The sequence below is a fragment of the Labrus bergylta genome, chromosome 1 (genome assembly GCF_963930695.1).
Source record: "Labrus bergylta chromosome 1, fLabBer1.1, whole genome shotgun sequence".
Taxonomy (NCBI): domain Eukaryota; kingdom Metazoa; phylum Chordata; class Actinopteri; order Labriformes; family Labridae; genus Labrus; species Labrus bergylta.
In genome coordinates, this window is record NC_089195.1 from 31,055,565 (window position 1) to 31,068,748 (window position 13,184).

General features: G+C 42.0%; 1 protein-coding gene across 2 annotated transcripts in view; it reads left to right on the plus strand.

Moving 5' to 3' along the window:
- si:dkey-92j12.5 (multiple PDZ domain protein) overlaps positions 1 to 13,184 on the plus strand; it is a 49,340-nt gene that overhangs the window by 10,133 nt on the left and 26,023 nt on the right. For both annotated transcript variants that reach the window (XM_065959112.1, XM_065959119.1), the window contains exons 15-21: positions 570 to 755; positions 957 to 1,118; positions 1,826 to 2,035; positions 3,192 to 3,368; positions 5,651 to 5,774; positions 9,243 to 9,441; positions 11,507 to 11,548. In XM_065959112.1, the coding sequence (XP_065815184.1) occupies positions 570 to 755; positions 957 to 1,118; positions 1,826 to 2,035; positions 3,192 to 3,368; positions 5,651 to 5,774; positions 9,243 to 9,441; positions 11,507 to 11,548 (1,100 nt within the window). The remainder of the gene's footprint in view (positions 1 to 569; positions 756 to 956; positions 1,119 to 1,825; positions 2,036 to 3,191; positions 3,369 to 5,650; positions 5,775 to 9,242; positions 9,442 to 11,506; positions 11,549 to 13,184) is intronic.

Below are 13,184 nucleotides of genomic sequence, written 5' to 3' on the forward strand. Positions count from 1 at the left end.
GAGGCTTAAAACCCGCCTCAGCTCCAGCTCTCAGCCTGTTGTTAGGTTGACTGAAAGTTAGGCTGAGGCAGGATTTCCAACAAGGCGGCTGCTGCTGATGAGCCTCCATAGCCCCCTGCAGGAACAGATGGCTGATCCCTGAATTGCCGTTATCAAACACTTGTGGAAAAGATTCATAATGAAGACAAGATGGTCACTCAACTGAACTGGTGGAAAAATCGAATAATATTGGCGCATATCTGCAATAAAATTAAGCGATACCAATAGGCACTAAATAAGCTAATATCGGCCGAGATTTATCGGCTGGCGGATTTATCGGTCAGGCTCTATATGATACAATACAATATGCTGAGATATGATATTTTGTGATACGATTTGGGTCATCACTTTATTGTTGATCTCAAATGCTGCACACATTTAGCTGCCTTTAACAGAAACACTGATAGTTTCAAGTGAAAACTGTTAACCTGCATCTCTGTGTTAAATCTCAGCAATCACTGGAAATAAATAAAACATGTAATTACTAATGTTTGTATATGTGTGTTTTATATGCTGTATCTTCATGGCAGATTAATGGGATCCCTTTGATTGGAGAAACTCATAAGGAGGTGGTCCACCTCCTGAAGGAGCTGCCTGTGAATGTCTGCCTGGTGTGCTCTCGAATCGTAGCCCCTGTTATTCCTGACAGCGATGAGGAAGATGACGAAGAGGTCGGTCTCACGCTAAAGGAGCTGCTCGCTGAGTTCAATGACAAGGTGAAGGCACACTGACTGAAGTACCAAAGAGGGGGGAGGGGGGGGGATTAAGCACTAATCTGTTCTCTGAAACAATACAGACACTTTTCTTTGATTTGTTACTTCTACATTTGAACTGAACTGAACCTCTGACGTGCTCTTCTCTTGGTGTTCCCTCCCCTTCCCTGTTTCCCCTCTCTTCCTCCTCTCTCCTCCTCCCAGCTGGACCAGGGTTGTGTCATTCCCTGTCCTACGGCCGAGGACATCACCAAGCGTGGTGTGCCCCCGATGTCACCTCCACTGGCCATGTGGGAGAGAGACGCCCAGGTGGTCGAGCTGGAGAAGGGCGAGTCGGGACTGGGCTTCAGTATCCTGGACTACCAGGTGAGAGCCGTGCCCCTGAGCCTTTCTTTAAATAGAACAGACAGTAAGAAGGTTGTTTTTTTTTTAAGATTATCACTGCTGGGTTAGATAGGGTGAACATTAAGACAACTTAGAGGCATATTAACCACCACACATTTGAATTTGAGACTGGCAGTTTATAATGATAGACTTGGTAAAAAGCCATGTAGGGTTACTTCTGTGAGACATTTTTAGCTGGTTATGACGCAAACTGAAATGAATTCTGATGCCTTTTTATGAGCTCAAAAAAGCACAAAAAACCATCAGAGCCTAGATTTGTTCTTTCTATAACATGATTTGTAATGTCTGTAAACGCAGCCGCAGGGTAGGTGACGCAATTTGCACTAAGCTGCTGAAACAGCCTTTGTTTACATTTTCTTAAGAAGATTCACGAGGACTGACTTTTTAAACAAAGCAGGTTAAGAATTCTTGACACAAAACTCCACTAACACAGGTGTAGGACACGATCAGTGTAGAGATAATAGGATTACGATTTGTCCACAGGGGGCGCCAAAATCGACATAAACTGAAAAGTTCCTCACAGGAGCTTTAAAAACACATTTGTGTGAAGCCCCAGCCCTGCTCATTCCTTTGACTGAATTGATTCCATTGAAAATATATCTTAACTCGTCAAACATTCCCCAAATATATCCAATAAACTGATGCTCTCTTATTATTTCCAATCTCAGGATCCCGAGGATGCCGCGAGAACAGTCCTGGTAATCCGCTCCCTGGTGCCCGGCGGTGTTGCAGATCGAGACGGTCGCCTCCTTCCCGGTGACCGGCTCATGTTTGTTAATGAAACCGACCTGGAAGGCTCCAGTCTGGATTATGCAGTGCACGTCCTGAAATCCACCGGATACGGCCCTGTCCGCATTGGAGTTGCCAAACCACTGCCAGTATGTAAAGAGATGTTGAGATTGTAAAATTTCCTAGGGCTGTAAATGTATTCATTCTAGCAAGCAGAGGTGGGCAAATCTACATCCAGAATCCAGAGATCAATATATCCTAAAATCATGATGAAATAAATGTGAAAATGTAAAAATAAAGTAGTGTTGTTGTTTTGGTTTTTTTGGCTACTTGAGCACAAGAAAAATCCAGGACTGCTTCAAGGACTTCCAGCTCATTGAATTTCAACATTGCTCACAATGGTGTAATACAACCAGAAGAATCCATGCAATGATTATAATGCTATACATGTTATTGTTAAGTCACTAACAATGGACATATCTCTATTGTTATACCATATACATCATCATATTTCCAAACCCCATACTTTATGAGGGCTTTTATTCTGAAATGCTTCATTATCAGAGGCTACAGTAGCTCAGTCTGTAGGGACTTGAAGGGTCGGGAACTGAAGGGTCACCGGTTCAATCCTGGACTTGGTCTGGTAGCTGGAGAGGTGCCAGCTCACCTCCCGAGAACTGCTGAGGTGCCCTTGAGCAAGGCGCTGAACCCCTAACGGCGCAGGTGCTCTGTCATGAGCAGCTCCCTCACTCTGGCATCGCTCCATTAGTGCATGTCCACAGGATCCTGTTTGTGCATGCGCGAGTATTCAAGCGTATTTGTGTGCAGCATGTCGCAATAACAGAGTGTAAAAGTAATTTCCCCTCATGGGATGAATAAAGGATATCTTCTTCTTTTACAGCAAACTGTAGATACCCAGAAAGTGTTTTTCAGAATTATCTCAAAATGGTGTCAGTAAGATCTGTAGTTACAGATATACACCACTCATACTTATATGTATGTAGGCAGTACAGTATTTCTTTCCCTTTTGTTGTGGACTGTGGCTTAGTAACAAGGTACAGAGAATCCAGTTACAGGCTGTCTGAATTTTTAATGTGGCCTAGAGATGAACACAATGCTCGACCACACCACAGATGGAGAGAGAGAGAGAGAGAGAAGTGGGGGAAGGAGAAGAGGGTGTCTAATTTACGGTCACCTTCTTTAGTCTGTTTTTTGCCTCCTTGTGAATTTACTCACACGTTTTCTTTTTTTTTGTAATCGTCCTAATTTCAATTTTGGATTATTATTTTTTTTCCCCCCCTGTAGCTGGAGCTGTGCGGTGGCTTGACGCCCATCTCTGAGAGAAGCACCCGGGCTTCCTGCGATGACACGGACAGCCACACTCAGGTCAGCCTGCTAGCTGAGGCAGCAGAGGCCAACACCAACAGCTTCACCTGCAACTTTGAGGGCATCGGCGCTGTACACCCGCGTTACATTACAACGGTATGTCAGAAGTCACAAACTGAACAATTATCAAACTTTTGTTCATACTTTCTGACACTTTTTGGTAGAACTACAATTTAATTTACAGACAGTACGGTTAGGTGTTATACTGAAGGATTGTTTAAATTGTAAATTGTAAATGTGATTGTAAATGTCTGTGTGCAGAACATATATCTTAAAATGTGCAATTTTGTTCATTCATTGGTAAACCGTCCAATCCATGCACAGTCATCCAACGAGGAAGCTGTAAAAGAGCATTTGTTTGATGCTTTAGACTCAGCAGGAAATGTCTTTGCACTGACAGTAACAGTTACACTGCAGTAGTGTGAATCTTGCAGTCCATCACACAGAAAGCATTACTCATTATCATGCAGGTCTGACATTCTGCTGGTTGCCATTTTAGCCTCTCTTTTTTAGAGGAGTGTGTCTGTGGCAGTGTATTTTCCCCCCTCTGTCCATGCTCACAGAGTGAGGAGCTTAAACAAGCGGCTGTATCAGTATCACTGGGTCAGGTAGAGAGAAAGTGCTCAGTGTCAAAGACTTGTTCATCCATTGTGGTCTCAACTCAATCCTATTGAGGCGGCCTTTTGTTCTCGCGTTTGCTTAATTACCAACAACAGCCTCTTAATGAAAAGCTCTTACAGCTTTGCACGACATTGGCACCTGGTCTAGCACAAGGACACGCAGTACTGTCCCGATGTCTCCCATACACAGAAAACAAAGAGACTCAGAGCACAGCGGTGTCAGTGTTTCATCAAAGCCGGGCTTGATGCAGAGGTAGCTTAAGAACTTCAGTGCTGCTTGTACTTCCTGTGAAGGTTCAAAGAAGAGACCTTTTACTTTTGGAAGTGCCCGCGGGACCAAAGAAGACTAGCGTCCCGGACGTTTGACATCTCATAATTGCTCCAAAGGCCTTAGCCCAGGAGAGACAATGGTTGGTTTGAATGATTTTGGTGGATGTTCCTGACAACGAATTCCCCTATCGATTAAATACAGACTAGTCACCCAGTCCAAAGTTAAGAAAACACTCACACATTGAAGTTGAAGAGAAACATACCTTTTGTACTTCTTGTTCTGATATGCTTTGTTGTCTTTACACATCGAGTGGTATCACAGCGTCTTTGGGTAAACAGGGTTAAATAGGTTTTGCAAGTGTGGCTAACGTTAGCAGCACAACCACCTGCCTTCAATCCTCTTTGCACGTTGAAGTGCTGGTAATGGATTGTTCTGGTTGATATGCTGGTTTAATCTGACACATATACGACTTTATCTCCATTTTCCTGATCATAATACTTCCAAACCTCTGCACTACGAAATGCTATCAGTCCATTGTGCTTGTTTACATCTGGGTGGTAGAGCAATATGGCAGTAGCCATTAACCGGAGCCATAACCCTGGTTACAGCTTACACACAACATTTGACCAGCTTTGCATTCCTGTACTAATAGAAACATCATTAATAAGTTTAAACCACACTTTAGTTCTTCTCTTTTGTTGTATGGAAATGAATAACATTTTTATTGTGGGTTTTTATACATAATTCTGCTACCTGCAGTGAGGCTCTGTGTATCAAAATATCTGTTTTAGATTTTTCAAAAACTCAAGATTATACAAACAAAAGATAGGAGAAGAAAACAAGCAAATGCAAAAAAAAAAAAAGGCAAACAAAAAGAAAAGCAATAGTTCATCGTACCAATCTGTACCAACATGTTCTGAACTAAGCCAGACGGCTTGGTGGAAAGCCGAAGCCCAGGCGAAGATTCCCATGTGTAATGGATATAATTGTATATATTCAGAAAGCTGATCTACATTTAAACATGTGGACGTTGGTAGAGATTTGTTTCAACAACTACATTGAGAATTTTCTTGATTTCTTTCTACATATATCCAAGGTCCCTGAAAGCAAATATTCGAATGTCCTTATTGACATTTGGGCTTTGATTATTGTACCCTGCTTTCAGCTAGTTATCGAATTTCAGCATGCTAACATCTGCTACTTAGCGGAATTAGCATACTAATGTCTTCTAATCAGCAGATGTTAGCATGCTAACATGGTTCACTAAGATTTTGAACACGGTATTAATTGTATTAAATATGATTATGTTACTTTGTTCCCATTGCTATTGTAGTTATATTAGCATGCTAAAATTAGCATTCTAAAGGTATCATGTATCTCAATGCTGCATCCTACCTGCTGCTAGCATGACTGCACACTTAACTCTAGCTTTACTGTCGTTGTAACATTCTCTTTCTCACTGACTCCCTCTGACATTTATGTTTCAGGAAAGCGAGCTGCATCGTCGCTTTGGCGTCATGGGAGACAACGATAGGCAGCAGGCGCCACCTCTGCCCCCCCGCACCAGCTTTGAGAGGACAATCACTGTTGTCCGGGGCAACCGTAGCCTTGGTATGTTCTCCGTCTTTCTCGTGGTGATGGTTTCTTGGTGTGTGTACGTCGCTGGCATGGCGCTAATGACTCTGATAGGCGGTGGTGATGAAGACTGCCCCGAAGAGGAATGGTGATGTGATGAGCTTGTTTTATCAGCGAGAGGAGAGGACTAGTTTGTGTGTGCTTGTGTGTGTTTGTGCCTATGTTTGTGTGTGTGTGTGTGTTTGTCCGAGTGGCTAGTTTGTTGGTCAAAGTCCTGTAAAAGAATAGTCTGAAGAATTTTAAGATGTCTATATTCAATCTAATGCAGAGTTTATACACTAGTTTATACTCCACTGCTGAGAGTACATCCTTTTTACTGCTCCAAGAGCAAGTTTTTCTATTCCTACATGTCTGACAGGAAACAACAGGATCTTAAGCGTTCCTGCTCTTTCATCTCAGAGCACTTTGCAAAACACAGAGGACCCAAGTCATTTGTATTCTGAAAACGTACTCTAATAAGACACCACACTTCTTGTGTGAGAAAGTTTGAAATTATGTAAATGTTTTGCGGAAAAAGAAAACCAAGGTCCTTACCTGCAGTCCTTGTGTCTTTGCAATCTTTAGTATGTATCTGTTTTAAATATGAAATAGGTATTTTTTGTTATTTTGGTGTAGCACGGTCATGTGGAGGGTTGAAAGATGTTCTGTGTTTTTGGTTGATTTCAGTGTATAAGAATTCTAAGCAAAAGCTTGAGCTCGGGCTGAGTTATGGTCTTTTGTCTGTCAGGGCCTGGGACTTTTTTTTATTGAGCAATCTTCTCACGGTGAGGGGTGCAATGGATCACAGATCTCACAGTTTGGACCAGATTATGGATTTATTTTGTCACGGATCAGATAGTTTTTTCCGATTTTGCCAAAACAAAAGAAGGTATTTCTTAAGTATTATTTAAATCTCAGAGTAAAAAAGGCTGACATGTAAAAAGCTGCATCATTTATCTTAATTAGATGAGATTAAGATAACACTTGTCTTATTAATGTCCGTTTGCACTGAAATTTGTCTGGCATTACGAGCTCAGAAATCCTCACATCCCAATCAAACAAAACACAGAACGTAAAGACAGCACAAGTTACCTCCACAATCACAGTGTTAGATTATGTGTTTAACAAGTTTTCTGTATTCTACTAAAACAGGGAGCAGAAAAGGTCGGGGGAGGCACATGCCGGTTAGGATAGGGGAAGGGGACATGTCCCCCTGTGTGGGAGACAGGAAATGCACAGTCCATCCCCCTGTAATTCCCACTCAGGGAGCGTGCATTCTGGGACTAAAGCTTCAGTCTTCAGCCCAACATGGCGCTCTGAGTTTATTTGGCTTAAGTGTTCAGCTACAGAGTAAAGCAGACTGCGGGGTAATGTTACTGACGTTAAGTTTCTGATTGTTATCCAATGACCACCAGCTGATGCATGCATGATAGATGCAGACACGGGGAGAGCGGGAGGAGAAAAGTCAAAGCATCGTGTGACAGAAAGTATTCATACACTTTATAAACACTTTTCTGTCTGCTAGAATCCTGCACAAACACTTTTTATTTTAAAAACTAAATTGTTGTCATGGCTCTTACATGCACTACATAAACACTGCCTTCTTTTCACTCTGCACAGGGATTTAGAGGCTATACTTTTTTTCACATACTGACAATACATTTTCCTTCCTGCTATCACATGCAGTCCAAACTGTGAGGGGTCGTCAGAACAGACATGTGATCCATTGCACTACTAATTGTGGTACAATATTTATTTGCATTATATAAAAATCTTCCAATAATGAAGTGCCATGTCTGTGCTACTATTACTTTATGCTCAATTTTGGAGAAGAGACATGGGAACATGTTCTGTATGAGCATAGATTTGTACATTTGTACCACAACAACTGACAGAACAGATTGTTTAAGAAAAAGGTTTGACAGAATAAATAGACAAAAGAAATGTCTTGCCTTGCTTGTGTAAAAAAAAGATTATTTTAATCTTGAGGTTTTTACTTATATGAAGAATATTGTAAACCTGTCCCACTAAATGTTAGATTATAATATCCTAAAGAGGTTTTATTAAGGGCAACACAATTCTATTTTCATATGACATTTTTGTGTGGAATTTTAGTATAAATAGTTAAAGGTCACATATTATTCTCCTTTTCAAAAAAGTTTAAATAAGTCTCAGAGCTCCCCACAACATGTCTGTGAAGTCTCTTGTTCTAAATCCACTCTGATCCTATATTTGATCATGTCTATAAACCCCTCTATTTCAGCCCTGCTCAGAACAGGCTGTTTCTGTGTCTGTACCTTTAAATATGTAAATGAGCTGTGTCTGACCACGCCGCCTCTCTGGAAGTGCTTGGGGTGGCTCAGGGTTTTTCACTCCATGTCCTATTGTTTACGGTGAGAAGGCAGACTCAGAGGGCAGAACAAACACCTAGCTGTGGGAGGGTCAAGCACCTGGGGGAGGGGTTACTGCCCTTTGTGATGTCACAAAGGGAAAATCTCCAAACGGCCTGTTTGAGCACACATTTTATGAAAAGTGGAGCATGCAAAAGAAGGGGAAGATGGACTTTTCTCATAATTGGGGGGCTTGTAGACGGACTAGAGACATGTATTTTGCACAATATGTGACCTTTAAAGTTTTTGCACAAATGTAAGTAGTAGAGAATACGTATATTTTGATTCTGTGTTATAGATTTAAACAGAAGAGACTGACATCATATCTACTTCAAGCTTCCTCTCGTGTCTTTGAAATGTTTGTCTTATGTTTGTTCTGTCAGCGTCGGTATCTGTGTTCAGTGTGAATGTATTCCATGCACTATGATTGTATTGTAATTTGAATGTAACTCCAAAAAAAAACTACAACAATAAACTATTTATTTAATCAAAGAACCCCATTTCAAAGTCATTTCTTTGACCAATTCAAATTATGTACAACCATAGTGTTGTGGATGTGTTCACATAGTAGTATAGTGCAGAGAGCTATGGACTGCAGGTTGTGTGTGTGTGTGTGTGTGTGCGCGCGTGTGTGTGTGTGCATGAGGTGTGTGCATACCTGTGTGTGATGCCTGATTTACCTGCTTCTGCCTGCTTGCATTAATGAAGTGTGTGTGTGTAATCCGCCTAGTGTCCGACTTGATAATGCCAAAGTCAAGTGTCCATGAGACTGGCATGTGTTTCCCCTCCGCTCACCTGTGCCCTCTGCCCTCCGCGTGTGTGTGTATGTGATTGTGTTTGTGTTTGTGCACCTTATGCCGGTGTGACTGTGAAGGAGGATGCTGTGTAAATGTCAAGCATGTGTAGCCATGTTTGTGTGCTAATCTGCCTAGTGTCTGTCTTGATTATGCTGATTATGCCGCTGTCAGGTGTTTGTTTGGGGCGACTTGTCTGTTTGGCATGCAGTCAAAACAGCCTTAGCCAACCCCTCCACTCACCTGTGCTCGTGTGTGTGTGTGTGTGTGCGTGTTGGCAGGGATGTCGGTGAGTGCTATCAAGGACGGCTCAGGCATGCTGGTGCGCAGCGTGGTCCAGGGGGGCTCTGTTAGCCAGGATGGCAGGCTGGGGGTTGGGGATGCCATCTTGGCCATCAATGGAGAACCTACCTCCAACCTGACCAACGCCAGGGCCAGAGCCATGCTCCGCAGACTCTCTGTCATAGGGCCAGAGATGAGGTGAGGAGCCGGCGTCTGTCCAACAGCTTCACATTATGTATATGAGGGTTTTTGTTCTGGGCTGATAAAAGAACAGGTGATCCATATTGTGGCATCACATTGTGACCCGCACAACTCTTATTTGCCGAGCGGCTCTTTTTAATTCCTCCATCAGAATAATCCTCATCAGTTTAAAAAAAAAAAAAAAACCTCTGCGTGGCCTTGTGCGCATTACTCCGTGTGTCGTCCTCTTCACAGTGGCTCAAGTGCTGCTCGAAACCTTCACGTTTCTTAACTGTTGCAAAGTAGAGACGCACAAATGACTCTGACACACCTCATGGCATCATCGAGGGCTGGAGCAGCTTTTACGGACTCCACGCTAGAAAGAGATTATTTGGATTTTAACAAAAAATATTTATAGCAAAAAAAAACTGCAGTGAAGATCTTTTTCACAGCAGATATTATGACTTCATGTGAGTGTAAAAGGAATCCAATAAGCAGTGAGTATGTTCTTCTTCTTTTCTCTAGTTCTTGACTGAAACAGCTTAAGACACAAGGCCGTCCCGCCCATAAACATGATGTAAACACGGCTCTGACAACAACACAGCCAGCGGGACTCGAGCTTCTCACTCATGTCGCACATCCTTCCTTTAAAGTTGGGAGGAGCTATATTGGGTTTAATAAGACTACCAGAACAAATGATAGAGGTATTATAAATAAAGCCAATAAGTTTGATCAAAAATACCGGGAAAATGACATCATCCCACCTCAAGTCAAATCTCAACTGAATGTTATGAAACTATCAGAAAGCCATTAGAGGAAATTGAAACTGCTTTCAGATGAGGTTGAAGAGCAGATTTAGTTTGCCATGATGATACTCATCCACTTTTTAATCGTTTATTTTCCGATCAGACGCAGAGCAAAGAGGATGTGGGTACAAGACACGATCTTGAGACTATGCTTAGTTAAATCCTGGTTGTATAAATTCCCATTCTTAGTTTTGATATTTTTAGTGCTTATTTACTTTGTATTTGTTACAATCTTACAATCTTACAATTCACTTAGCAGACGCTTTTATCCAAAGCGACGTACATCAGAGAGTAAGAACAACAGTAATTCATTCATACACCACCACCGAAGCAGCGGGAGCAATGCAGGGTTAAGTGTCTTGCCTAAGGACACATCAGACGTGTTGCTCAGCTGGGGATCGAACCCTCGACTTACTGGTCAAGAGGTGACGACTCTACCAACTGAGCCACAGCTCAATTTATGTAATATTTATGTTTTTTGCTAATATTGTGTGTTTGGATAACCTGCTGCTGTAACGCCACAATTTCCCAGTTTGGGATCAATAAAGTCATCTGTATCTATCTGTAGGCGGCAAAACTACGGGGAATATCTTACATTTTGAAAAGAGGGCCAGCAGCGCCTTTCTGAAAAGTTGAAAATGTTCAACTTCACTCAAACAATTGAAAAAAGACGCTGGCGCTCAGAAATAAATGTTAAGTGGACACATGGCTTAAGAAATCCAAACAACAGTAATGAACATGAACAACAATACAAAAGGTGCACAGGGACTGCACAGCTGATTTTAAGGAAACAGATTCAAATAAATAGTAATTCAATATTGGAGGGTTTGTGGACACAGTGAGACACGTCTGACTACCTGAAAAATGAAATCTGCAGGTGGTCATGTTGCTGACACTGTGTTATTAAGGGAAGTTTTTAGATTCCATCAAACTTCAAAAATTTGGCTGAAAGGCTTAACCTCTGACACAGAGGCCCTGCAGTAAACGGAGGGTCGTGCATTAGGCCAACAGAATTCAAGAAGTACTTGTGGGAGGCACATCTTAAACAGATTCTAGTCAAATATCAAGGCACTTAGTCAGATTTCATTCTCATACACTTTCCCTCATGCCACAGTTCAAACACGTCTTTGCTTGAGAACTGAGAGAGGCTGAATTTTTCATGTGAGAAAGAAAGAAAAAAAAAAAAAAAAAAAGCTCCTTCAGGAATTTCAGAGAACAATCAACCACCAACATAAAAATAAAAAAAAGTAATTGAAATGACTGCTCACATTTTCTAGATCTACCCGTGCAGATCTCCACAGTCCGTGTGACTGGAATGAGTGAGTATACAGCATGTTCATTGTAAACAACAAAATAAACGTCTCGTCCGCCGTCGCTCGACATGACTTTCACTGCATCTCCTCGTGTTTACCATCTCACTTCGGATCTCCATCACAACCTTGTTTTTCCTTCTTCGACTCCGCAGTCAGAGTTGACTGAGGCGCTGCAGTCGCGTTAAATTAGATTAGATGATGAAATTTTAAAGATCGCCCCCGAGGGAACGTCGGGGTAAATTATTACTTGCTCTAACATCAGCAGTTATGGCTCCACATTGACAATGCTTGTTTGGCTGATTGGAGACGTGCCCCACCTCCAACCACCCCTGTCGCCCCTGCAAAACACCCACTCGCTCTCTCTCCACCTCTGTGTTTCTCTCTGGCTTTCTACACTTACACACACACACACACACCGACTTTCAATGGTCTAACCTCCAAAAACACCTCTTTTTTTTTTAAAGCGCAGGGAAATATCTCTGAATAATTCATCACTCATCTCACCTTGAACAGTGTGCTTCTGAATAAAAGAGCTTTTTAAAGAGTCTCTCATAGATGCACACACACACACAAACACACACAGACGAACACACACATGCATGCTGTATCTTCCTCTATCATAAGCACACACAGAAAAAAAAAACACTCAGCCGCACACGCTGCTGCCTCCTCCTGATAGCGCTGCAGACAAACTAGCAGAGGAGCAGAGTGGAGGCAGATGAGTTGCTTTGGCAGCCTCAGAATAAGACAGACATAGAAGGATGAGGGCTTGTCACTATCAAACCGCCTCTGTTGAGACAAGACAGGCCGTCCGCACAGCTCAGTCACAACAGCTTAGCGCAGAGGACCTCCATATTCAGTCTGCCACCGCAAAAAAAACAGAACAGAGACATCGGGCTCCTTCCTTTCGGCTGATTTTTCAAGAACCATGTCTTCTGCTCGCGTCACACAAGAATGGAGGCAGGAGGATGGGGGAGGCTTAATGATGTCCTTGACACTTCGGCTAAGTGACATCGTTTACGCCATGGCTTACATAGATCCTGGCTTATGCAAAACACACATTATCATAAATGTTTTTCTTTTTCAGAAACCTCGCTGTCATAAATCAAAAAGAAATGTTTCTCATAGTGACGTTAAAATGAACATTTTTTCCGCTATCTTTTTTTCTACATAAACAAGCGCTGTTGAAGAAGTGGGGCACATCTCTAATATCAGAGCATATCAAACATTTGACACGTAAGACGGCAGCCTCAGTCCGTGTGTTTCATGTCTTGTAGCATCATTAAACAGTGCTTAGTAAATAATCGTAATGGTGTTAACAAGTGACTCCTATAAATCTGAAACACACATTGCCACCATTAAAATAAAGTTTGACCACTTAAAGCTGAAAGCGAACCTAAATCTGTCTATTTTCATTTTTAAATATTGACAAACAAGACTTTAAACTTTGACGCTTTGGGAAACGTCCTCAATTAGTTTCTTGTCAGGAGTAACTTAAGAAGATGGAAGACCATTTTCTGTTAACCATACGGCTCCAGAAGGTGTTGATGAAGATACATAGAGTTGATAAATGAGCTCAAACACAGATTATATTATTTGTTGATGGAGCCAAGTTGGCTGTTTTTCCCTGCCCAGTCTTTTG